We start from the raw sequence: 27,165 nt of genomic DNA, 5'->3' as shown, positions 1-27,165 counted from the left end.
ACAAAATGTTGTTGCAAACATATCAATTGCCAGCCCCTGGCTCATTATTCAGTGTGGTGTGGTTTAGTGTCCCTGGAAAGGCAAATGGTTCCCTTCATGCAGCATGCATCAGTGTTCTATAACATCTCTGGTTTCTTTTTACTGATATATTTAGTTCTGAAAGAATTTTTTTACTCTTTTTAATTACCATTTTCTGGGACCCTATCTGATCACAACATAAGCACATTCATCCCTAAGATACTTTTTTGCAGTGTTAAAAAACCTAGAGGAAGGGCACTACATTTATATTTTTGAATGTGTATTGAGAACATTTGTCTCCACAGTGAAACTTTTTTTCAAATCAGTGTTTAAGAAGTAATTATTTTGGTATAATTACTAAAAACAAGAAAACAAATCCTTGAAAAAACTAAATTGGGGTATACTTGTGTAGTTAATTAGCCACTTGGCAGCCATCAGAAAACATAATTTTTAATTCTGTAAACAATGACTAGTATTTTAGGAGGCATCTGAGCATCCTAGTGATGAAATGGATGAACAGATACTAAAGCATAAATGTGTTTTCTGAAGTGTAACAAAATGCAAAGTTTCAGAGAAACAGAATAATCAGTTGGTTAGTTACAATACACTGCCCTTCAATTTCCATTATTGAATTAGACAAATATATTATTTCTTTTATATGTTTTATACATATCTCAGGTCTATTGGCAATTAAATATTCTAGACATTTCATCAACAAGTGTTTGAGAGAAACATCTCTACTTTTCTTTCCATCTACTTTGTATAGTCCTGTTTTTAAAATCAATGTCAAATACTTCATCACTTGCATAGTTGGATTTACTACCTGAATTCAGCTTTATAAGTAAACTAGTACTCAAATCAATATCTAAATCAGGGACAGAATTCCTGGTACAGACATATGCACATGAGAACATTCAGTGTGTAAGTAACTGCTGTGTTATAGAGATGTCCTTAACATTACTTATAAGATTTAATTCATTCTGAGTCAACTGAAAGAATCCATTAAAGGAAGAAGAAATAAATTCTTAATAGTATGGCATAAACTATGTGAGATATGTACATTTGCAGCACAATCAACTCATCTTCAGGGATATTTTTTGATTTTAATCAAAAGAGACTCATTAAAGTTGCTTGAAGTTTTATAGTGAAAATTGCCAGTATAGTTATACAGTCATAAAAGTGAAGCTAAGGACTGCTTTTGTGCTTTCCTTCTTTCAACTTATTTAAGAGGTGAAGATTTCTCACTGGTTTGACAACCAATCTCCTTGTCCAAGCTTCAGTATAGTGAAAACAATATGCTTTAATCTTTTAATATTCTGGTCATTATGGGCAGCCTAATTTCTGAGTAAAAATCCGTGCATACTTAAGAAATTTTGCAAATTAAAAAAATATCAAGAATGCAAATTAACAAAATGCAATAACCCCAAATATATCACAATTACCTCTTAATTGTTACTGAGCAGATCTAGAGCATGAAAACTCAGTCTTCTACTCCCAGAAACTCTTTTCTGTTTTTTACACATACCATGATTGCAAGTTCCAATGATTATTGAATAATTTATTAATCTCTTAATGTCAATATCCACCTTGTATCAGAACAAATGTTACCTTAAAGCAAATTAGTCTTATTTTGCTTTTAGTATATATAGGTATGCTAATCAACATCATTGGTCTTCTGTCAAAGAAGAAGTGAAATGAAACAGGTAAATTAGTTTTCTTGAAGACACTTCAGGTAACCTTACAGTGGAGTAAGGAATCATGTCTCTCTAATGTGCCATTCAAAAGCACAATAGATGCTCACGCAGACCACAGTTCTTCTTTTCCATATCAAAGAAGCCTTCTGAAGGCAATTCTAAAGGACATGTTGGATAACTGGCTTATTACACAAAAAATTTTCCTCAATACAGCAAAGAGAAGCAGCACAAAAAATATAGAAGGGATTTTGAAACAACAGCCATTGTTTTTGAGTTGTGAGGAGCAGCTAACTGGAAGGAGTGAAATTAGTTCTCTTTTCTTTGTCTCTCAACACATTTACATGATATTTGTCAGATTCTTGGCTCTTACCATGAAGTAGGTAGTCCAGAGACTTTATCAAATGTATGTCCTTGTGTGATGCTTCATCAAGCTCCTGATGCAAGTAAAACCATGTTCTGTATTGAAAGCAATTTTCCTAGGAGTGCCATCATTTAGAGCAGTGAACACAGGAAGGTTTGAGAGAAAACTTCTGACTGGTGGGGCCTCAGAAAGCAGAACAGTGCTGGGTGCTGAGGGATAGGTCTGGGACCGTGCAGCTGTGTGAAATCAGTATCCCTCTTAAATTTAAAATATCAAGGTTTCACAACATTTGTTTTTGTTTTGCATTGAAACATGAGTGAGCTGGCTGAAAGGAATGAAGGACAGTAATGTAACCATGATAATAGCCTCATGTTTTCCCTAGAACTTTGATGGTCAGGGATGAAGTCTACCAGACCAGCATTCCTTTAAAGCTACAGAGATCCTAGCATCCAAGGAGACTGAGGAGCATCACAAAGGGAAGGAGAAGTAATCCATAAGCTTTCTTGCTTTGAGAAGAGTGAAGACACTGGAATCCTTATAAGGGGAAAAAAAATCCTTTGAAGGTGGAACTTCAGTGAAGGAATCAAAGGAGGGAAAAGGCTGTGGAAAGAGAGATAGTGTCAGACTTTAAGAGAAGATCTTACATAGAGTAGACTGATCAATTTATCAGCTCCTAAGAAGAAATACCCCTGAGGAGGAATCATCTCTATAGTATGGCATTTTGTGAAGAGTAATGACACAGAGTATCTTATACGAATACTTAATACAGAGCATAAAAGACAAAATAGCTGTTGTCTGAAATGGTTAAAGTGTTCTGTGGAGAAAAACATTGAAATATAAATCTGATCCATTGGAGCCTATTATAACACCCATATCCTCACAGAACAGAACAGATTTGCACTCTCACTGCCATCTGGAATGGAATTATGTTAGCAGTCTCTAAAAAATACAAATTAACTATTTCCTGCATTTCTATAGTGCGATGCTTCCTTTTTCTGATCATGTCTCCTTTTTGGTTAATCATGACAACTTTAAAGTCATGGCATGAATGTCTCATTGCTTACTGTTCAGACCAGAGAGAGTAGTAATGCCTGTGGAAGAGATACATGAAAAGTGAAAGATAATTCAATATGAGTCTCTCTCCCATTAAGTCAATGGCCTTTACTAAGACATAATTGTAACAGATGCTGCTTAACCTAGCTATATTATATAGTCTTACAACTAAAATGAACATCAGGTATGCATGATCAGTCTTTTACAGGTGTTTAAAATAACATACTTAACATGCAAATTAGGAAAAACCCAGAAAAAATTTAAGAATATATTTTTTTATTGAAAGAATAGAGCCCTCAGCAGATCATGTATTTGCTCAAATTTGTTATTACAATTACTGTTCTCTTTTAAAGCAGACCTGCATCTGATGTGCAAATTAAAAACCTGAGTTTTTCTCCTTCTTGGCTATTTGCTATTTACAAGAAGTTGTGGAGTAGTTTTGCATAAATAAACTTCAGACTGAAGGCTGTTTGTGAAATGCTCATCACTTCAATGATTCAGTAATTGTGATTCATGTTTTGTAGCTAATCACTCAAAGCACCTGGCATTATTCCCCTCTGTAGAGCAAGACATGAAATGAGGAATGTATAATTTGCTTTCTAAATTGATGGAAGAAATAGAACTAAAATTTATGAAAACATCAAGTTTTGTAAACTTTTTAAGATTGTCTGATGCTTGATATAGTCATAAGAAACCAGCAAGGCTGAAGAAATAAGATCATAAATATTTAACCATTGATCCCAAAAAAATCCAGAGACATGTTTTGCTCTAGATAGTCTTAAAATCTACATTGATGAATTCTCCTTATTCCTTAAGCTTTGCAGATTTTGATCTGGTTTGTCCCATGGGTGTCTCCATCTGGAAGACACAAGCTACATGGAACTAGAGTTAAAAAGACATCCTCTAAAACATCCAAAATAATTATGCTCAGAATAATTCCACCAAAAACTATGCATTTAATTATTGGAATTACTTGTAGTGAGGAAGTACTCAGAGAGCTGAAGAAGAATTTTTAATTCAGTGAGAAAACAAGAAAACAAATGAATTATTATTTCCAGTTCAATAAATCTTCTCAGAAAGGACCATAGCTCTCCAGCTGCAGCCCGAATAGATTGATTCAAGGCAGCTCTAACTGGCTTCAGAGTGAAGAGTTTATCTTAAATCTGTGTGTTGAATGGTTAGACAATAAACTTGTTGGTGCCAAAAAAGGCTGCAAAGGAATGATTCAACTCTCCATGACTTTGGGTTCCAAGATGAAAGTGTTTAAACCAGAGCTAGTCAACCTAAAGGTCTCTTCAGCCAATGGAGAATAGCAGACAACTTGATTTTAGAGGTTCTATTTTAGGTGAAATTGCTGCAAATAGTCATTAAGGTGAGCTGTGTCAGTGTAAGGTTTTTTACACTGTGCTTATCTAGGGTTAGGATTTGATTAGACTCTCACTACTGGCTATAATACTGCTCATCCATACTGAGAGTTCTGATGGGAGTTTTAAGGCAGTAGATTAGACCCTCACCTTTTTCAGGCTTTTCCATCAGTACTATACAGCTGCCTCAGGCATATAAATGCCCTGTAGGAGTTGATGCCAAAATAACCCTTTGCTCTAAGTTATTAAGAAAAGATGGGGATATTATTCCCAAGTAAGATGAAGTTATCTTATTTTATGAAGTTCATCTCTTCAGATTTATAGTTTTCAGGTTGCAGATGAATGAAATATTTCTATAAAGCACTATGGGTTTTGCAGAATTCTCTAGATGTCTTTAATGAGGAATTTAAAATACTGATTCCACTCTGTAGACACCATAATTAAGTGTTAGTTTTGTCTTATTTCAGAAGGAACAGGGCCCACGTGGGTTAATAAATGTGTTGTCATTATGCTGGCAGGTATGCACTGCTAACTGCAGAAATAACATGTCAGTTTCTAACCAGATGACCTGGTGGAGCACTGCAGTTTAACCTCTTTTTCACATCTTATGTCAGTCAAAGATTAATGTACTTACACTCCAGAGCAAAACATCCAAATAGCATTTCAATCAGGGAGCCTGCAATGGCAGGAAAGAAATACAGTCTGGCAAAGCTTTTTATTTCTAATCTGAAAACCAAGTACTGGCACGCTAGCCATGATCACCAGCATTGTTTACAGGCTTGGTTGCTGTGGTGATGGCATCACATGAGTACTGCGATGGGGACTGAATCCTTACGGCAGCACAAGTGGTTTTCCAGCAGCCTCTAATTGCTTGTTTACAAAATACCCCGTAGTTTTCTGAGCACACAGCCCAACAAAATAGGAATGGAGTTATAGAAAGTCTCCAGCACTGCCTTTCTGTGTACAGGAGAGAAACCGATTCCAAGTTAGAGGGAAGGGAAGGGAAGGGAAGGGAAGGGAAGGGAGAAGGGAGAAAGGAGAAAGGAGAAAGGAGAAAGGAGAAAGGAGAGAAAAGAGGAGGGAGTGGAGGGGAGGAAAAACATCAGCTCAGTCAAGTGGTCACTGGCACCTCTGCAAACTACCCACAGCTGCACAGCTGCACTGGTGGAGTTGTCTCTCCACTGCCAGGCCCCAGAGCAGCCCTGCTTATGAAAGGGCCCTCTACAAGTTGCAGACCTGCTGCCCCTCTTCTTGAGCCATGCTTTGGTCTGACTCCAAAAACATCAAGTGTCAACAGAGTCATTGAAGCAGAAACCGAGGTGCAGCAGCCATGGTAGCTTCCCCAGTATCCTATCACTTTCTCAGATCTGAAACCACTTGCTGGCTCTGAAAGCTCTCTGCAGCATCTGGAAGGGATATAAACCTTGATGCTAGGCATCCTGCTAGGCAGTGTAATCCATGGATTGAGGCCAGTTGCAGTAGTTGCTGCTGGTCTTCCAAAGACATTTTGAGCACCAATGCTGGCCATTGCCAGCCTCCTCCTTGGGAAGATAGGATTATGCCTGTCATTTTTATATAGCTTGAATAAGCATGGAAGATGCACTTTGCATGCTACGATCCCTGGCCTTAAATTGGTTTCTGGAGGTAGGGCATGGAACCAATAAATAAAACTAATTGCCACTCTTGTGGTGTCCCTGTCCTTTCTGTCTGGGCTACACTGCATTAAACTCATGTCAGAAACAAGAAGCTGGTTCACTAATATAATATTTTGTTTTCTTTTACTCTCATTCCCTTATCATAATGCTGGGAACTTCATTGAAGATACCAACACTTCTCGGGTATCTAAAGCAAACCTACCACTTAGCTTTTTCCCTGGTGTAAAATTTGCCCCAAATCAAAAAAATATTCTTTCTACAATGCTCTTCAGGAGCCTTTCAGTGCCTGTTTTATGTGCACTGAAGTGGGAATGGAGGAGGTGAACCTGGCAGAGGCTTTAACATGCTTCTGCAGAGCTTCTGAGTGTTCAGCATGTTTTGTGTTTTAAACAAATGCTTCAGATCCTCTTATTCAAGAAAGGGGAAAACCAGACTCTTTAAAGTGAGAAGGATTATTAACTATTCAGTTTTCAAAAGGAAAGCATACATTCAGCTACTGTGCTATTTCTCTCACTGAAAGCCAGATCTCATCCAGATGTATCAAAATTTTCAAGTGTTTGAGTTTACATACCTATCATGGCAAACCAGAATCTGACATGATCAAATGTCTAAGGCTTGCCCAGAGTACAGAATGAAGTGAAACTCAAAAAAGTTAGTAGCTTGTGTGGGAGTTGTTGTATGCTGGATAATTGGAAACATTTAGCATTTGAACCTGGATTTCACATTCTGGACTTGTTGTATCTCTTCTATAGTTTCTGACTTTTTTGTCTCTCTTAGCCTAGTCTCAAACTACAGTTCAGTCTTTTAAGATTTTATTTTTTCATTCAATTATTTTTACCATTACCCAACTATAATGTATTTTCATCTTGCCTGCCTTACTGAGGTTCTTAAATGTCTTTGCTAAAATCTTCCTTTTAATGAGCAGATTATATTTTACCTTGCTAATTGGACACCTCTACATGGGAAAGTGAGGAAATGAAGCTGTCTGGAAAAAGAAAGCACATTTCATTGTGTAGAATTGAATTTGCAAATAATGCTTTATCTCTTAACACATTCGAATGTTCCTGGGCTGAACTAGTGGCATTGAGTAGGTCCTCCCAGTTAAGGTATGCTAGTGGGCCCTCTTCCACAGTTTTGAGGGGCTAGCTGGGAAAAATGAGCAATAGGCAAGCTGGAGACAAAGCTCTAATGTGCAGAGCAGCTCCTTCTGCCTGCATGACCTGTGGGACTCCATTTCACTGGTCTTATTTAATAACCACTTGGTTTTATTTTGCAGACTGGATTTGGATTGCAGGATGCCATGTCAAAAGCTGAGGCTTTCTGCTATCCACAGAGCATCTTCTTCTTCTGAAAAATGCACTTGTGTGACTTTCCTGTTATTACACCTGCACTGTGTTCTCCTGCTTATTACTCGTATTACTGCACCACAGACAACATCATTCCAGTGTCTTTCTCTGAAGGAACATGTTTTCCTGGCAGAGGTAGCTCTGATCTGAGATGTGAAAATGCAGGTGAGAAAAGCACGTTTGAACTTCAGAAACTGAAAAGATAATGTGAACGGAAGCCTACCATGAATAAGTAAAACTGTCTCTACCCACCAGCTGGAAACAGACCTGCAGTTTGTGATGATGTTTGTGATAGGAAATGTAAGCAATGGTTATTGAAATAATGAAGTGTCATTGGAAAGTAACATTCATAATACAGAAAGATACTGTATAAATTACACCCATCAATTTTGCAATAAATATTTTGCTTACCCTAATTTTGAATTCTAAGTACATTAAGTAATTGATAGAGAAATGCTCTGAACCAGACTGAAATCCTGGTTATAGGTGAGCACAAGAGGTTTTCCTTTCCCTTTTTCTAAATTTTGGCTTGTGTATTGTCACATCTGCTGGACAGCTGATGGGAGCATTTGCAGCATAATGCAGCCTCTGTGTTGTAGTGCTGGCCAGTGGCATTTTGTTAGCTCAGCCTGACAGTAATTTCATTGTGATGCTTGGCAGAAGCAAGCTGGATTAATCTCCATATTGAAAGAGGGAGTCTGCATAACAGAGGCCATAATTTGGATGTTGGTTTTGGTCCCTTTTGTGGCTGAACCACATAGGCAACTTTCACACAACAAAGCCTCTTATAAGAGAGTGTTGGCTGGGAAGTGGGCCAAATTCATCTTCTTGTAATTCCATGACATCAGTACACTTGCCAAGGGGAACATGTCACATTATTCCAACAATTAATCCCTATGAAGGCTTTAGGACAAGCTTTTCTCCTTTACATTCGCAGTTTGAATACAGGGTTTGCTTTTGTGCAACACAATTGGGTGGAGGGGTCTTTAGGAAAAGGCTGTGTTTTGACTTAATGCAACGCTTGCACAATGAGATCAGGCCTCTCAGATGGCTTTGCGGTACCAAGTCTATCAACTGTCCATACTCAGGGGACAGGTATTTTCTCAGAATGTGTTCCTTCTTTATTTATTACTGAAGTCTAGTTTCCTAGTGATATAAATAGCTGTGTTAATGAGGGGTCAGTTTTGACCAGCTATAAGCACATAGCTTCCAGTAATTTGGAAAACTGTGCCTTCCTGGGTTCCTAATCAAGGCCATCCTTTCACCTGGGAAAAAACCACCATACTCACTTCTTTTGACTTGGATTTTGTTTCCAGTATGGGAAAGCAGAACACAGGTCTGTGAGGTACGTTTGTCTACATTTTGACAGTGAAAGGCTGTGATTGGCAATTCTTCCTCCTGTTTTTTGGCAATTCCTTCCAGGAAGAGAAGATGGGAAAGTTAAATGAGAACTGACAGCAGAAATGAAAAATAGCAGAAACTGTAAATAGATTAAATCTGATCTTATTCTTTTAACTTGGAGTTTATTTCATACAAAAAGATGGGGGCTTTTTATGTTGATCGACAGAAAAACAATGCACATATAAAGGGATGTGCTTACACATGGTTCAGGGCAGAGGTGTGTATAATATACAGAGCTGAATGGTAGGATGAGGTATGATTTATTAGTACGTGATCTAATTTCTATGATGCATGTCAGTTAATGAGCTGAAAAGAATTTCTTCCTCTGCAGTATGTTCTTCTTTTCTTATGAGAAGATATGAAGACTAAAACACACAAGGTCAGTCACAAAAAGACACTGGTAAATCTCAGCTGAAGAATGTCAAATTCTTATTTTAAATTAAATCTAATTTAAATTTAAATTAATTTTCTTTTTCCTGTTCTACCTTCATTATTTTTCTTCTTGTATTTTCAGCATTAATAATGGCTTATATCTGTCTGTTCATGGTTTCAGCAGTAATAACTTTTATCACTGCAGCATCTAACACACATCAGAATAGCTATGGAGTGATTGCATGGAGCCTGAAACTCTGGCAGTTTCCAAAGGCTGTGATGATGTTGCTGGTTTAGAACAAAAAAAGCTAAGAGTTTATGGATGTTGCTTCACTGGAGAGCAGTTCTTAAACAAAGACATGTTCATCTTGGAATGCTTTTCCATAATTTAATATCTGAATTGCATAATATATTTCATACCTCAAGCTGAGAGTTACAATTCAGAAATCTGTAAAGAGTGAATTCATTAGTTAACTTTTAACTATGTCCAAGCCAGTTGCCTTTTTTTGTTGCGTTGAAAAATGTATTTAGGACAAGTCAATTCACTGTGCTTGTTTTTATGGCAATTGCAAGAGGCTGTTCTGACCAGCTTTTCAAGTTCTACTGAGAAACATATTCGTGCATTAGGTAGTGAAGAGTCATGCACACTTCAGCCATTTCCCAGCATCTATCTCTGCTGCAGAGTTGCAAATAGAACTGTCTTTGTGAGTAAACCATAGGAAATGAAATTAAATGAATTGCAGGACCACACAGTAATACTACGTGACTTACAAGCACTTTTCATTTTATTGAAAGCTGTACAGAATTGAGGATATTTAGAGAAAATCTTACATCTGCATGGTCTTTCTTTTCTTGAGAAGGAAGAGTGTTTTTGCAGAAGCTGTTTCAAAGGCCTAGTTTTTTTTACATCATAATGGGCATTTCACATAATCTTAGATGGAAACAACTGTAGACTTCTTATAAGACCCAATCTAACTTCAGGCTGTTCTAGATTCTCTTGTATGTTGTAAAGCCATCTCACCAGCTCTTTCTTGGGGGTCTGAGAAGGACTGGGAACAACTGAGGTTTACATTGAGGTTTACATTGAGGTTTACATTGAGGTAGGGCCTGTTTTTATGACATTAGGTGGGATTCCTTCCTTATCCTCACCCCAGCTAAAGGGGCTCCTGGTGTCTGTAAAGCAGAAATGCAACATAAATAAAACATGTACTAGTACCCCAAATACCTTTAAATAGGCTTTGTTGTAAGTTTAGATTTTTTTTTTTCTGTTTTGTTTCATGTAGAAATCCTACAATAGGACAGCAGACAAAACCCACCTGCACAAAATTTGCCTCCCATTTTTCTGTGGGAAGGGATGTGTCTGCTCATTTTCAACAATGCAAGTGAGAGGCACAAGCAAAATGGACTGTGCTCCTCCTGCTGACAGTGCCATTCTCTAGCAGAAGTGCCAGCCCTATACATCAGGGTCATACTTTTTTTCAGAAAATATTCTATTTCATATATAACAAACAACAACAAGTAATTATAACTAAATTGTTCAGATTAGTGTTTAATTAAAACCCATCTTATAAAGGAATGACTTCAGTTATTGACTGATCATTAGTTCGAGCTCACTAGTTACCAAATTTAAATGCATCCAAACTGCTACAAACAGAGCCTGTGGCAGCTGTGCTTTTGTCTGGAGATGTACGTGACTTCCAGTATTTGTGTTTATACAAAGGGAGAACTGCAATTATTACAGAACTCATTAAAACTCTCTCTCTCAAAAGAAAACCCCTTATTGACAAGAGGTTGTAATTGAATAAGGCATTTCAGTCTTACAGACATAATTAACTCCAGCCTTCCTCTTTGGTGAATGGCCTTTTCAAGCACCCAGAGCCTGAAGACCCCTGTCTGCAATCAGAGGTGTGACTGCAGCCTGCTCTGCCATTTCTGCAGTGAGGCTGTGTGGGAGAGCACCGACAGCTGTGTCTGGAGACATCAGCAACAGCTGCTCCAGCACAGTTTGGGTGGTGAGCATCTCAACAGAGTATGTCCTGCTAAAGCTGTGTTTATGCATGGATACTTCAATGGAGCTTTGAGAGGACAATGCTGTAGCAAATAAGAAAAACACATCACTCATCAATCATAACAAGAAGAAAACACTTAGCTATGTCAGAAAACTGAAATTACTTTACAAAACTCTTAACTTTCTCCTTTCCTTTTTGCTCCTTTTTGTTCTCAACCATACTGCCATGGCCACAAGCCATTGCAATACCATGAGCTCAGATTTGACCAGCAAAATTCCTCTCTGAAGGAAAAATTGCTCAATTTACATAGTTAATATCAAATCAAGTTTGAAGTGGTTTATTAACTTACTAACAACACAATAATTAAAGTGATCATGGAAGTATGTATTCAAGATCAAAATCACTACAAGAAGTAATATGTAAAATACTAGCAGACATGAATTTCTAAATACCTTTCTAAAACACCCCAGAATTGATAAATCCCTCCCCCTCAGCTACCAGCACACCTGCCCCTCCTGGACTCAAGAGTTTCCCAATGTGCTGATCTCTGCAACCTGGCCCTCCACTTTGTTGCTGGAGTACCCCCAGTAACCTGTCCCTGTTTTCTTGTGCTGGAGTGCCCAGCACTGGACACATCACCCAGATCTGTCTCATCAGGCTGAGGAGCAGCGCTATCTCCCTTGATCTCCTGGCAATGCTCTGCCTAATGTGACCCAGGATCCATGCTGCCTTTCTTCAAAGTAAAAATGACAACAATTTTAGTGATGCTTAAAAATTTTTGGTGGGTTTGGACTACACTGGCTCAAAGGCAAAGCTATCCCTAAGCATCTATAAACAAAAATGAAAGATTTTTCAGACTGTCTACATTGAAGTTTTTGCCCCTCAAAGAAGGCTGAAGAGGACATTTTTGCAAGGAGAATGTAGTGACAGTACTAGGGGGAATGGCTTCAAACTGAAAGAGGTTGGTTTAGATTTAATTTTAGGAAGAAATTCTTCACAATGAGGGTAGTAAGATTGCCCAGTGTTGGAAGATATGAATTAAACTGTCAAGGAGGACTGTAAATCAATCAAGTGACCTTGCAGCCTGAGTGAACAGCAGGCCAGTGATTCTCTAGCATGTAAGTTTAAAGGTGTCTGTGTCTTCTTTATGAATTTTTGTCCGGGTGCTGCTTTTAGGCTCCCCCTGAAAGCAAGGGAAGAGGAATAAATAGACTCTTTGCGTTCTAACAGTGACTTTGTGGCTGTCCCACCTGCCTGCTTGTGTCGACACACACACCTAAAGAAACTGTGGATGTCCCATCCCTGGAAGTGTTCAAGGCCAGTCTGGATGGGACTTTGAGCAACCTGGTCAAGTGGAAGGTGTCCCTGCCTACACCAAGGGGGCTGAAGCTAGATGATCTTTAAGATCCTTTTCTACTCCAACTGTTCTATATATTTCTATAATTTTCACTATTACTAATTCTTGTATTAGGGAACAGAAATAATTTCAGGGCTTCTGTCTATGTGCTGCAGCTACAATCCTTGATGTCAGTTTGTGAAAATGCTTGATGTTTAGAGCTAAAATACTCAATTTTCAGCCAATGTTACCAATCATGTCTGCCAAGTCTGCTGCAGAATGGCAGAACAGAAGTGAGGACAAAAGGTAGCTTCTTGTCTTTAGTGTGATATTCTAAAGATAGCAAAGTTACATTCTTAATTTGGTGCCTTAGTGATGGCTGAGCTATTTCCTAAATCTATGGTAGCACATACATGGTGTACCTTCATTTTTTTAGAGTTGTGATGTCCTGTACTGTGTGTTTCTCAGTATGAATGCTCTGGTCCTTCTGTCTGTAAGAGCTGAAAGCAGAACTGGCCTTCCTCTGTAAAAAGGTTTGCTAGTCTCAGCCCATAACGTGAAAGATGACTATTCTGTGTAAACAACATGATTGACAATCACTGCTTGGGAGACTGATTTTAAAATCAAGAGGTCTGAAAACAGAGCACAAAGCAACTGCTTGAAAAAGCCTGAGCATGTTTCTCCCATGGGCATTTCTAGGAAATCATCTCCAGAGATGGTCAAAGGAGTGAATCAACAAACACATCCCAGAATATTTCTCTCATTCTTTCGAGTGCGTCATAAAAAGCACAGGATACGATAAAGCCGCCTTTCCCTAAAGAGAATCAATCAGCTATCTGACTGCATTTCCTTTCTCAAATACAGATCAGATGCTGTACAAGACAGCACAAAAGACATTACAAAACAGCCTTCCCACAATGAAAGCTTCTTCCTAATTCTCTATAATTAGAATGACTTTTGAATGAGAAACAGACTGTACAATTTGAGCAGCCTGAGAGACTTCCTGCTCCAAAGAGCTATGAAATAATAACCTAGAGTGGGCTGCACCAGACCTTCCCCTGCAGAATTAATTTTGTCTCCTGGACATCGCTGGGAGTTTTGTGGTGGATTCATAGAGTATCTGGGGAGAGGAGAATACTGTGATAATACAGTTGCTCTCTGTTTACCACAGCATAACCTACAAATTTTCACACCAAGGCAATCTCTGGTGGTATCCAGTGTTTATCTTCTGACCCTGGTGACAGTTTTTTGTGCTGCATTGGTCCCAAATCAAAATGCTCACTGATGCCAGATGACAAATCAGAAGTATCATGGAAAATCCTGCTCAGTTTGTGTTAGGGAAGATGAAACAGGAAAGCCTTATAAATATGATTGTCTCACAAAAGATTTTGAGAATATAGAAACTATAAGTGAGATTGAAATGAAAGCAAGCTTTGAGATCCCTTAGTTACTGAACAACGGGAAAACAAGAGTGTGGCCAGCTGAAAGTAATCCCCTTTTGATGAAACAAAACCCTCTGCTTGCAGGCAGGTCCAAGAGTCTGAGCAGACCCTGCCAGCTTGGCAGAAGGGGTCTGAAGACTAGTTTTTAGAGTTTAAAATGTAGCACAGTATAGTAATGCAGTGATTCTTATAGGCTGTATAGAAATGCTATAAGATTTGTATATTGTACTAAATTAGTTAGTGAGAATCAGAATATTCAACACAGAAGATGATTTATTGTATTGAAACGGGAACTTCACTCTCTCCCTTTTACTCTCTTACCCCTTTTACTCTCTTATGCCTTTATGCTCTTTCCCTCTCATCCTCTCTACCCCCCTCTTCTCTCGGGCCTGCCCCGAGCTGCAGCTGGCAGTTCCAAGCAGGGCCCTGCACCCAGGCCCTTTGCAATAAACCCCAAGTTCCACGACCTGGCTTCAGAGATCTCTTGTCTCCGTCCATCCCGACTGTGCAAGCCCTCGTCACTCCTACAGACTGCCCCCTCCTACAAGTTTGCATCAAGGTGCCTTGAAAATCTTGGTTGCTGTATTATGTTTACACCATTATTTACAGGGAATAACAGAAAAACACACTCTTTTTTCAAAACAAGTATTATTCAATGTTTATTAAAATTGGGTTATTTCACCCATTCATATATGCTCAAATGCAGTTTAAGCCTTTGATGTACATAAATAGATAAAACTTAATAACACACAGTTAATAGATGTATCTTTTTAGTATTTATATTGCCCAAAAGAAATGTGAAATGTGAGAGGTTTGTGAATTTTTAAATTTTACCTACTAGCTGAGTTATATGCATTCTATGGGACTGTCAAAGTCTAGATTAGTGAAATTATATTAAAGAAAAGCTTTATTTGCTAAGAATAGTATTGGGCCACTGGAGAGGTGGGTGGTGGGAAATTAGACCAAAAATACCTTTGATTATTTTAGGTTTTTACCTCGATGACTACATAAATTAAGCATTCAGTCCAAAAAGTTCTCATTTTTCCTTTGAAACAAAATATTTTAATGAAGGATTTTTCTAATAATGTATCAGTGAAGATAACTAACTTTTAAAAAGTCTGGTTCATTTGGAATACCTACAATTTTAATGGGAGACAGAGAAATCACTAGCTTGTTATCTTTTACAATTTCTGCTTTTCCTGTTATCCAGTGGTGACTTGAGCACAAAAACCGCTTAACTACAAAAATAAGTTACAGGAATCAAAACACATAGAGAAGACATAGTTTAAACTACGTTTGTAAATTATTTCTGTATTGCAAAGGCTGTACTAGCTCCTGCAACTTCTGAAGCAACTACAGATGTTGTTCTCTATTATGGCACTTATTTAATGACTGTTTCATACTTTGCTATAGATCTCGCATCTCCTTGATACTTCCACCTATCTCCTAATATCCATTATGTATCTGGTAGCCCTTTGCTTCTCTGCAAATTCCAAACCCACCCCCTCCTCCCTCCCCCAACCCTCATGCTACCCCAGAATGCCTTTTTTTCATACAAATAGGGTAGAAGATGGAGATAAGAAAGGGGATCAAGATTAAGCTAGTTATAGGTATGTCATCCTAAATTTAATCAATATTTCACTTTCTTAGACTTCCCTTTTCAGTTTTCCTTAATGACTTTGAATTTTGTTCTTCAAGTGCAAATACAAAAACTAGATGTTTAAAATTCAAAACACTGTAGCAATTTTCACCAAGACTTTATTATGATACATTAGTAGGGATTTACATTAGACAAATGCTTGCATCATTGTTTTACTTTCATGGATCCATTATTTCCTATCTCACCTAGCACGATCCAGTCCTGAAAGCAGGTTTTAGAGTTCCTTGAGAGATTCCATGTTATGAATTCTGCCTTTTGTATACAACAGATATTTCAGTCTGTCCAAGTAAGTAAAACTCCACCTGGAAAAGCAAATACACTGTGTGGCAAATAATAAAAAAAGAGATACTTAATACTAAATTTCTGAAGTAGTCTATGTGCTACACAAAGTTAAATAACTTCAAAGCCAAAACCAAAAATCATCACATCCAAAGTCAAAACCAAAATTCATCTGCGCCACTGCTCCTTGTACTTGCTCTCTCTCTGCTTTTTAACCGCAACATGTCCATGACACTGCGTGCGTATATGTCTCGCAAGTTAACATTGATATTTGAATCGCTGGAGGAGTTCTTCATGAGTTTCTTTAAAGCTTCACGCTGCCGAAGAGCAGCTTCTTTTATCTTCAGAGTAAAATAACAAGCAGAAAAACGGTCATTTATTATAGCTATTGGCAAAGCCAAAACCAGTATTCCCGATAGTATACACATAAAGGCTACTACCTTACCAATGGTAGTGTCTGGTCTAATGTCACCATAACCAACTGTTGTCATGGAAGTTGTTGCCCACCACCAAGCACCAGGTACACTTGTGAAAGTTGTGCCTGGCACACCTTGTTCAACAAAGTACTCCACAGTGGAAAATATAGAGATTCCTACAGAGAGGAAAAGAAGCAGAAGGCCAACCTCCTCATAGCACTGAGCAATAGTCATCCCAAGGGACCGCAAGCCTGAAAGATAAGAAACGCTGTCAGTAGGTTGATTCATGTAGCTGTCATTATATCTTTGCAAAAAATTTCTTACTTAAAGGCTGACTGCTTTATATTTTCTTTGAATGCGGGTGAACATGTCTTGACAATCACAGATTCAGTAAGATTAGAGAAGACCTCCAAGGACATCGAATCCAACCTTTAACTCAACACCAGCTTGTCAAGTAAACCATAGCACTAAGTGACACATCCAGTTGTTTCAACACTTCCAGGACTGTGACTCTATCACCTCCCTGGGCAGCCCATTTCAAAGCTTAACCACCCTTTCCATGAAGAAATTCTTCTTGATGTCCAACCTGAACCTCCCCAGTACAGCCTGAGGCTGTTTTCTCTTTTCTTGTTGCTTGATGCCTGGGAGGAGAGGCTGATCCCACCTGGCTACACCCTCCTTTCAGGTAGGAGGTAGAGAGCAAAAAGGTTCCCCCTGAGCCTCCTTTTCTCCAGGCTGAATAACCCCAGTTCCTTCAGCCACTCCTCATATGATTTACTCTCTCGATCCTCACCAGTTTCATTGCCCTTCTCTGGACATGCTCCAGCACCTCCATGTCTTTCTTGTAGTGAGGGGTCCAGAACTGGATACAGGATTTGAGGCTTCCCAGTGCTGAGTACTGGGTGATAAATAGTTCCCTAGTCCATTTGGCCACAGTACCCAGGCCATGATTACCTGGGCCTTTGCAGTCCCTTGGGCACAGCTGGCTGATCATGCCCAGATCCTTTTCAGCCATTCTTCCCTCAGCCTGTTGCACTGCAACAGGGGTTGTTGTGATGCAAGTGCAGAACCCAGCGCTCGGCTTTAATGAACATCATACTGTTGGTCTCAGCCCATCTATCCAGCCTGTCCAAATCCTTTTGCAGAACCCTCCTATATCCTCCAGCAGATCAACTCCTCCACCCAACTTAGTGTTGTCTACAAACTGACCTGATTCCCTCATTCAGATCATCAATAAAGATATTACACAGGACTGGTCTCAGTACTGAGCCTTGGGGACTCCACTAGTCACTGGCCCCCAACTGGATGTGGCACCTTACACTAACACTCCCTGGGGCAAGTCCTCCAGCCAGTTTTTACCCCAGAAAAGAGTGCATCTGTTCAGGGCCTCCAGTTCAGGGCCTCCAGTTTCTCCAGTAGAATGCTGTGGGAGACAGTGTCAAAGATTTTATTGCTATCCAGGTAGACAACATTCATAACCTTTCCTTCATCCACTAGGCAGGCGATGTAGTCATAAAAGATCAGGATGATCAAGCCTTGGCTGAATTGTCCTTTCCTAAGCTCAGAGCTGGGCCTGATCTTCTGGTTGTCCTGTACATGCCATGTGATCACACTCAAGATAATCTGCTCCATAATCTTCCCCAGCACCAAGATGAGGGCTGTAGTTCCCTGGATTCTCCTTCTGACCCTTCTTGTTGGTGGGCATTACATTTGCTAGCTTCCAGCTACCTAGGACCTCCCTGGTTAATGAAGGCATAAATGATGGCCAGCATGGTGACAAGCTTTCCTGCCAGCTCCCTCATCACCCTAGGATGAATCCCACGTGGCCCCAGAGACCTGTGAGTGTCTAAGTGGCACAGCAGGTGACAAACTACATCCTCTTGGATTGCAGGGGTCTGTTCTGCTTCCCATCCCAGTCTTCCACCTCAGGGGGGTGGCTGCCATGAGGATATCCACTCTCTCTGTTAAACAATGAGGCAAGGAAGATATTAAGTACCCAGCCTTCTCCTCAGCCTTGGTGATAATGTTACCCCCCCTCCACAACCAATAAAGGACAGAGATTTTCCTTGGCCCTCCTTTTGTTGGTAATGTATTTATAAACCCACTTTTTACTACCTTTCACACTGGTGGCCAGATTGAGTTCTAGCTGAGCTTTTGCTTTTCTGATTTTCTCTCTACATGACCTAATGAAATCCCTGTACTCTTCCCAAGTTCCTCTCCTTCTTCCAAAAGTCATAAACTCTCTTCTCTGAATTCTGGCAGAAGCTCCCTGTTCATCCAGGCTGCTCTTCCTCCTCCTTGGCTTGCCTTAAGGCACATAGGTACTGCCTGCTCCTGAGCCTTCAAGACTTCTTTCTAAAAGTATGTCCAGCCATTCTGGAGCCCTCTGTTTTAAGGCCTGTTTCCCAAGGGACTCTCTGAACCAGTGTCCTGAACAGGCCAAGTCCTGCCTGCTGGAAATCCATGTGAGAGGTTTTGTTGACCTCTTTCCTCACTTCACCAGGAATTGAAAACACTCTTATTTCATGGTCACTATGCTCATAATGGCCTCTGACCACCACATCTCTCTGCTGGTCTAATGACCCTGGTAGGCTAAAAAGAGGTGCTGTTCTAAGCAGAAGCTGCGAAAAAGTGATTTACAGAAATAGATCACAGTGTTAGACTGAACACTTGACATCATTCGTATTTTCTTGATACAGACCATAGGAATTCTTATTACTTATCACCTGAACTATGTACACATATAATTTAGATAAACTAAACTATCTTGATTTATTAATTGGCTGTGAGAGAAGATCTAGCACCACTCGAAACTCCTTAAAAACACACTAAAAACACCTGCTTTATATTTTGAGACTAAATGTGCCAAGCCTCTGTTTTCCAGCCACTGCCATATTTTTCTCTTGGACCTAGGAGCCCTTAGTTACCAAATTTGTGTTGCTGTGTGAGTACTTAGAGCCCAGTTCAGTTCACTCAATAACTTTTTCTTTGAGGACTGTTTTCAATCCTTTTATAATTGTCACAGACTCTCTTTGACCCTTCTTCCTTCCACCCAAGCTACCTTGCACTGTAGACATCAAAACGAAAAGGTTTTCCAGTAACAGCTGCACTTGTGCCAAACTCAATCTAGCAAAGCAAGCAGCAAAGCATATCCTCTCAATGCAAGCATGAATCCTGTTAATTGACTATGTTCTGCATCAGTCCTTTTGCCCATGAGCTGCACAGGGACCACTCTCCATAACCCCCTATATTCCTGTTAGAGCCACTGCTTCAAGGCTAGACAGCCCCACAAAAGCGAGCAGGAAAGTAAATCCAAAAATATTGCAATGGATAGATATTGCACACATAAAGAAAGAAGGAAGATAACAGGGTACCAATTCAGCTGAGACACATAGGAGACTGACATTATCTTTTGAATTACTTTGGATTAGGTTTTAATGCTGTTCTTTAAAAATGCTTTCTCTAATAAATGAGAAAAACATAATGCTTATGAATTACCCTTCATAGGTATATTTCTCACTAAACTAGTGTTTGCAAAACAGCTTACTGAGGCTCTGCCTCTGCTTGCAGACTTCATGTGCTCGTTAGTGTTATAGGCAATTTGATTGTTTGACAGTCTCAAACAACAAAATGTTAACATTTCTTGCTTTTGGCTCTTTCTTTTTCCCCGCAGGTTTATTGTATTTTAGAAGTTTTATGTACGGCAAACACTGGAAGTACACAGTAGAGTTTGGAGGCAATGTTGGAGTTTTCTTCCAATGCTATCTGCTACAAACTCCAGTAAAGAACTTACCCATACTGAGATCTTATATTACTATAACTATGATCTGTAGAATGTTTATTACAATGATATATATTAAATCTTTAACACAAAGGGAATAAGATAGATCAGTGCAATCTTTTCTCTGTAAATATGACTGCCTTCATATTTTGGGAACACTAATATCAGCAGAGCAAAAGCTCTGTGAGATAATTGCAAGAACTCAGATCAAATTCTCATTTCCAAGGAACCCTATGAACCCTTGCCCTGTAAAACTTCCTACTGAACAAGGCAGAAGAGTAACTCTTAAATCTTTGTATCACAATGATGACATTCTAATTTTTCCTATAGTTAGTTACTCTAACTGTTCAGGGTCTGATTTTTTTCTTTTTATTATTCTTAGTTCTAGTATACTCATCTAAAATTAAGATATAATTCTTCATGTCTTTAGATGAAGTCAGGAAACATTACTAGGCAAATCTATGAATCAGAGAAGTCACTGGACTCCACAACTCATTCTAAAGGGAATCAGTTAGTGTAATGACATGTATAAAGTACACTACTACATTACTTTGTACCTTTTAAAAATGTCTCTGAGTCCTGGCACGTGGCCAAAATAAGGCTGTTCCAGCACAGACACCTCAGCAAGTCTTACAGCTTCTCATGAGAACTCCTTGCCAGGAACTGTGACAGCTTGGTTACTCATGCTTGGAAGGTGCTAAGGTGCTTTAACAGAGCTGGTGTGAGGCTGGCAAGCAGCCCCAGCTCTGCTAAGAGGAAGAGGAAGCATTTCTGCCATGCAGGTCAAGTTCTATTTCTTTTTTGTCCAAAGTGACTTGGCAATACAAGCTGATAATCAGAAGCTTCAGTTTACATAGCACTTAAACAACCGTAAAGTTTTAACACAAAAAGTGTTGAAGTTTCAACTTTACCTGACTCTAGAGGCACAACAGCCTTAAATATGCAATGGTGTCCTCTCAAAGACATGCTCATTGCCTTTGCAAGTAAGATGCTCGTACCCTACTTCTCCTCAAGCAGTCCCTCCATATGTGCTTCCCAGAGGAGACCAGCAAGGTCCCTGAAAACATGGTCCTGGGGCAAGGCAACAGCTGAGGAGCATCTGAGAACATGACAAATGCAGCTTCGGTTCTCTTGTATTCTTGAAGTTACTAAAATATGTTTTGCTATATTGGAAGAGTAGTCTTGCCCTCTAGCTACACATTTTATGGACAGAGGTACAACTGATTTCCCAGTGGTTCCTTGATGAAGTACAGTACTTAGCATAAGTAGCTGCACACTCACACCAGTCTAGCCTGAGTGTTTTTAAGATCACAGCCCTCAAGTGAGCTGGCTTCAGCTTCCAAAGGGGTAGAGATGACTTTTTTCATTTCTTATTTTCATTCTTGTTCTTGTCCCACAGAAAGGGTTAAGTTGCTATTTCTTGAAAGTGAAGAAAAGAACTGATGTTTTTTTGCCTCACTCATTCCTGCCAGGCTGCTGTTGCGATCCCAGCTTTGCTATGGCTCCACAAAGTACCACAGAGATGTCTTCCTTGTGGCTGTGAACACCCCTCCTTGGTGAAAGAGAAGCTGCTGCCTTCAGACATAAATCTTCTGCTTTTGTATTCATCTTGACACCCCAAACAACTGAGCAGTGCCTGAAGCTCTGTCAGGTCTTAGAGTGTAGGAGTTGGAGTGAAGCTTCACTGGGAGGCACCTGTCAGATCCAAGGCAAAAGAGCAAGAAGAGCTTCGAGAGCTGCCCTGAACACTGAGGTTTATCACTACTGCCTAGGGATGTGCAAGGAGAATGGTCTCTATGCATGGTAAGTATGAGGCTCATCTTGTATTAGGAGCTGTGGTAAAGGATGTATTTAGAAGCACATTAACACACTTCTTTGGACAGGAGATCAAAACAGTGAGTTTCTACATTTAAATCATACAGATGGGATTTAGCATTCTGGAACTAAGTAGGCAGCAACTAACCTACCAAAGAAGCAACACACTGATGATAACACTGCTCCAAGTGGTTTAAATTGAGGCACATGTTGCTTCTTGTACCTTGAAACTGGCATTTTAATTCCAGTAAAAAGAAGACAGCACACCTCCAGATCACAATACTATATTTTTATGTAATTAATTCACTTTTACCTGACATGGTACTATTAAATTCAATATCACTCAATATTGTGATGTAAACTGTGGCAAATACTGAATAATTAATTTAAGAATATATAAACCTAAGTGTTTAGACCATCCTTGAAAGTATGTCTACCTGAAGTTAGCAGTTATACAAATATCTGAAACATCTGATTTCAAGCTGATAGAGCCACAAAACTGAGTAACAGAATGAACACATTCACTCTCTAAGAGTAAATTGCAATAAATTGGAAACTTAACTTGAATCAACATACTTTTGTATGACCATTTTGTTAGTCAGCACAAAAGTGTCCTGATGAGATAAAATCTTTTTCTTATTTTCAAAACACAGTGAGAAAGGATTGCATTCACATTACAACTACCATCAAAAGTGGGTAAAAGCATTGCAAAAAACCTCTACCAAACCCTGCAAAACATGTAATGAAGCAAAACACATTGCCAGACTGAATCATTATAAACTTTCTCTCAACTGCTTTCGAAGGGACTGTTATACATCAGTATAGGCATAATCTAGTGTAGAGAGTAAGATTATGATACTTCCCAAACCACTATGATTATGCTTATGATTATGAGTAGTATCAAAGCTACTACCTGCCACTGGCAGGCAGGTTTACTACCTTTAAGTGTTAACAAAAATAAGACACATTATGCTGCTGTCAGCACACTTTAACTCCTACTGAATTTGGTCCAGTTCACAGAGAGGGCTCTTCAAAAATATGGACAGGCATCAAACCATTCCTGCTTCATGGCTGGAAATTCTGAAAAGGCACATTGGGTGCTTTTCAAGAATGATCATCACTATCTTCAGAACAGCTAATATTGCAGGACAGAGATAATGATTTACTATTAGGATTTAGCTTTTCAAAGTTGCTAGTGTTGGCTGAACATTTCTCCTGTAAAATTCAGCACCATGTTTTCCACTGATTTAGGTAGGTACATAATCAAATCATTTTGAAAATGCCAAGACAGTTTTTATTATTTCATCTAGCCAGGCATGCCCATGCCACAAAGAAGTAATAAAATCAGGGGAAATGTAAGAGGAAATTCAACACTTTCCAATAATTCCCAGCTTCCTCTGATAAATTCCCACTGGAAAATGTTAACTTTTATGCCTTCCTTTCACCAGAGAGAGCAAACAAGATGGTTCACAGAAAGGTATTTCACCTTACATCCCACCCCTGCTTGCTGTTCATTCACCTGTCACGAGTGCCAGGGCACCAAGGGCCCCAGACCAGTTGGTGAACTCTGGCTGAACCTGGCACTGCTGTTCTGCGCTCCACCCAGGTCCCCCTGCCTAAGCAGCCCCTGATGGGCTCCACAAACCACTGGAGTACCAGTGGGTTCAATGGGGCCAGAGAGCCCTCAGCCCATCACCTCCAAAGGTTTCCCTGAAACATTCTCCACTGTGGCTGTTTTCAGGATCTACGACATGGACAAAATAATGACGTAATTCTTTACACACTATTTTAAACAAACAAAATTGTGACAGCTATCATTAGTGGACCTTGGAACATACAAAAAGTCTGGGCTGATGATCTCTGTTTCTTCCCTAATAAAATCAACACATATATATGTTTTAAAATTTATCACACTATGAATGACTGGTGAATGATTTACAGCATGCAACAGTGAGGTCTGTTTATGTAAATGTTCAAAGCAAACAATATGCAAGGCTTTAGGAAGAGCTAAAATTTTTTGGAGAAGGCCCTTATCACTCAATTACAACATTCAAAAGTAAGATCTTCAAAAGCCATTACTGCTAAGAGATTGTGTAATGCAATGCACACACAAAATGGAGGACTGTGCCCAGGACAACTATTGCAGGCAGTGAAATTGAGAAGTATCACAGCCATGGCCAAATATACCTGTTGAATGTCTTCCCAGCTTCAACATCCGCAGGGCTCTGAGAAGTCTCAGCACTTGGACAATGCGCCCCACGTTCTCCAGTTCTTGGGAGCTCTCACCACCACACAGGCTCTCTACCAGCAGGGTGATGTAGAAAGGCAAAATAGCAAGGAGGTCTATGATGTTTGCCACACTCCTTAGGAAGCGGCACCGATCTCGTGCACACAGGAACCTCAGGACAAACTCCACTGTGAACCACGCAATGCACAGGTACTCTAGGGCATCCAGCAGGGCTGGGGCCAGCCAGCTGAGCTCTACTGAAATCAAGGCCATGTTGGCAATTGACACAACAACAAAAACCATGGACAAGGTGCCAAACGTCCTGGCTGCTGCAGAGGAGCCAGGCTTTTCCAAAAGTTCCCAAAGTTTCTGTCTGACATTGGGACAGAGGCTACCAGAAAAGTCCTCTTCTTCATCTTGGGCATCCAGTTCTTCTGCATCTTTCTTGATGTCTAAGGCTTCACTCAGCTCCTTCCTCCTGAAGTACCTGCCCAGGAACACCCCCCAAAGAGATTTTGAATACAAATAGGCAGATACTTGTCTTATCATTCACTATGCAAGTCAGAAGAATACACATTAAATTTACCTTATGTGAGCTCAGAAAACCCTATTATCAAGCAAATGGCTTTTATTGTTGAGCCCCTGCAGCATGGTTCCACTGACTCATATACTTCTATTACCCCATTTCACATCAGTGACACATTCTATATGCAGAATAATTTTACTGATAGTGATTTATTTATATGGATCATGTTGACCACAGTAGAATCTGCAGCAAGACCGACATGAGTTCTTAGAAGCAATCCTGGCACAACCAGATCCTCTGTTTTTAAACAGTTCTAAATTTGTTTAATTGTATGCCATTTTTATTACACTAGTCCATATTTGCAATAGTAAAACTGAAGGCATAATAAAAGCCACGCAGTTAATGGGTGAACTTCTGATCAATACACACGAAGATGACAAGGTATCTTTCTTTCTTTAGATATATGGGCTCTCACACAAAGTGCACAAACATTTGTACTGAGTAAAACTTACAGACTGTAAATATATAGAGTGTCTTGTCAGAGTAAGAGTATATTTAAAGTGGAATTTTTTCAATTATAAACACTCACAGTACACTAAAAAAAATCTTTTTCTTTCATATCTTTCTTTTTGACTGCTGCAAAGTTCAAGCCTTAGACAAAGGTGTTGTACAATTTTTTCTTCAACACAGTTAGCCCTGCATATGTCAAAAAGGTCTGTAGCTCTATGTATCACTAAAGTAGTAGGAGCATTCAGTTACACCTACTAGAAAAGGAAGAAAGGTATGAAAACTAGGCTCCAATCTTCTCAGCTGAACAACTAAACCATACTAGGGTAGGATACCTTTAATATCTTTTTGGGATGATATTACTTCTTTCTAATAATTTTGACATAACTGCTATAACTAAATAGCAGTTACACTCTTTAGAAAATTCATTTCTTCAATACTAAAAAACCAAAACCAGTAACATTGAATATGGTGGGAAATTAACTGCAAATAGAATTAACAGAAACATCCTGGGGGTGGTTCAGTCAAAACCCACCTCGTTCCTAAACTGCCTGTTATAATTTGTCTCCAGCGAGCCATGTTCCCGCTGTTGCTGCCCCCTCCCTGTAAGCTGCTACATCCACGTGCGATGCTTCCTTTCATGGCTCCTCCTGGAGCCATGCCACCCACACTCAGCCTGGCAGGTGACCAGCCCCCCTTCTGCCTCTCCAGCTTGGATTTGGAAATCCTTCAAAATTACAGTGCAGGTGGGCAGGATCCAAACCCTCCCAGCACTGTGTCTGACTCCACATCTAATCCCTCTGTGATAACCTTAAACTGAATGATTGAAGGGGCATCTCTCCTTTCACAACCCTTTTCATCTCTGGCATTGTCCTTTACAACATTTTGAGCTTCGAGGGCCAGTTTGAAGCCACTACAGGACATCCCAGACCCTGTTCCTGTTACTGTCTCACTATCTTGCCCTCACCAGCAACCTTTCCCACAGCAAGTGGTAACTGTGACCTCACCCAACACATCTCCCATTTCTGACACCCATCCACTGCACTCGGGGCTCAACTCACACAACTTTTCCTGCTACCTCACCGATCCCCACTGCTGGATCTCTCATCTGAGGGTCTCTGAATGCAAGTCGATGTGGATCTCATCTAGCCCACAATCCACAAGATGAGGAAGCCTCATCTTCCCACAACTCACCGGTCTCTGCAGCAGGAATCAATGCTGAGCTCATCCAAACCCCAGTACTGGATCTCTTGCAGAAAAGAGAGTGCACACAGCTGCTCCATCACATGCAGCCTCCCTGTCTGGTAGTAATTCAGGATGTAGTGAAATGCCTGTGAGCTCCGGTCAAAGAAATACTCATTTTCCACAAGGTTGGCGTCATCACAAAGCTCAAGGAGGCCAGAAGCCACATCCCGGGCAGCAGAGACCACTACTGCCAGTTTGCCAAGACGGGTGTCAGGGTAGCAAGACAAAGTTTGCTGGGACATCACAAAGCGGCTGCCTCCTACATTGATAGTAAAGCAGTCCAGAGAGGGAATGACCTTCTGGAGCAGGGGCCCCTGCTCTTCCTCACTAGAGAAAACACTGGACTCCAGCGAACCCAGAGATGTGCTACTCCCCGGTTCCTCCAAGGATGCTTGGGAAGAAAGAGACATGCAGCAGGGAGGCGACTTCATCCTGTAGCTGCCAGCAGCAGCCCACACTCTCCAGGATCAAAATCACAACACGGCTGCAGAGAAGGCTGCCCCGCCAGGCTTGGAATGTCGCCTCTGGCTACCGTCCCAGGGACACCGCGCCGTCCCCGCTGCCTCCGGGCGGTGCCTGGAATTGGGCGGAGGTCAGGCGGTGCTGCACAGCCCAGCGCCGCCCGCACTCGCGAGGCTGCCGGAGGAGCCACGGTACC

General features: G+C 40.2%; 1 protein-coding gene across 1 annotated transcript; it reads right to left on the bottom strand.

Annotated features, from left to right (window-relative positions):
• Positions 1-15,792: 15,792 nt before the first annotated feature.
• KCNV1 (potassium voltage-gated channel modifier subfamily V member 1) lies at positions 15,793-26,951 on the bottom strand. Its single transcript, XM_054642263.2, has 3 exons — positions 26,457-26,951; positions 24,190-24,716; positions 15,793-16,657 (listed from the first exon to the last, which is right to left on the bottom strand). Exons 1-3 carry the CDS (start codon positions 26,936-26,938, stop codon positions 16,146-16,148), a joined length of 1,521 nt encoding a protein of 506 aa, XP_054498238.1. The 5' UTR covers positions 26,939-26,951; the 3' UTR covers positions 15,793-16,145.
• Between the last annotated feature and the right edge of the window lie 214 nt (positions 26,952-27,165).

The sequence above is a fragment of the Agelaius phoeniceus genome, chromosome 1 (genome assembly GCF_051311805.1).
Source record: "Agelaius phoeniceus isolate bAgePho1 chromosome 1, bAgePho1.hap1, whole genome shotgun sequence".
NCBI lineage: Eukaryota > Metazoa > Chordata > Aves > Passeriformes > Icteridae > Agelaius > Agelaius phoeniceus.
Note: the sequence above shows the minus strand (reverse complement) of the source record. Positions and strands in the feature narration are given on the sequence as shown.

Coding starts and splice junctions, on each gene's coding strand:
- KCNV1 (XM_054642263.2), bottom strand. CDS start 26,938: ATGAAGTCGCCTCCCTGCTGCATGTCTCTTTCTTCCCAAGCATCCTTG. Junction 24,717..26,456: donor GATTCCTGCTGCAGAGACCG/GTGAGTTGTGGG, acceptor GTTCCTGGGCAG/GTACTTCAGGAGGAAGGAGC. Junction 16,658..24,189: donor GCTGGGAAGACATTCAACAG/GTATATTTGGCC, acceptor CTTATCTTTCAG/GCTTGCGGTCCCTTGGGATG.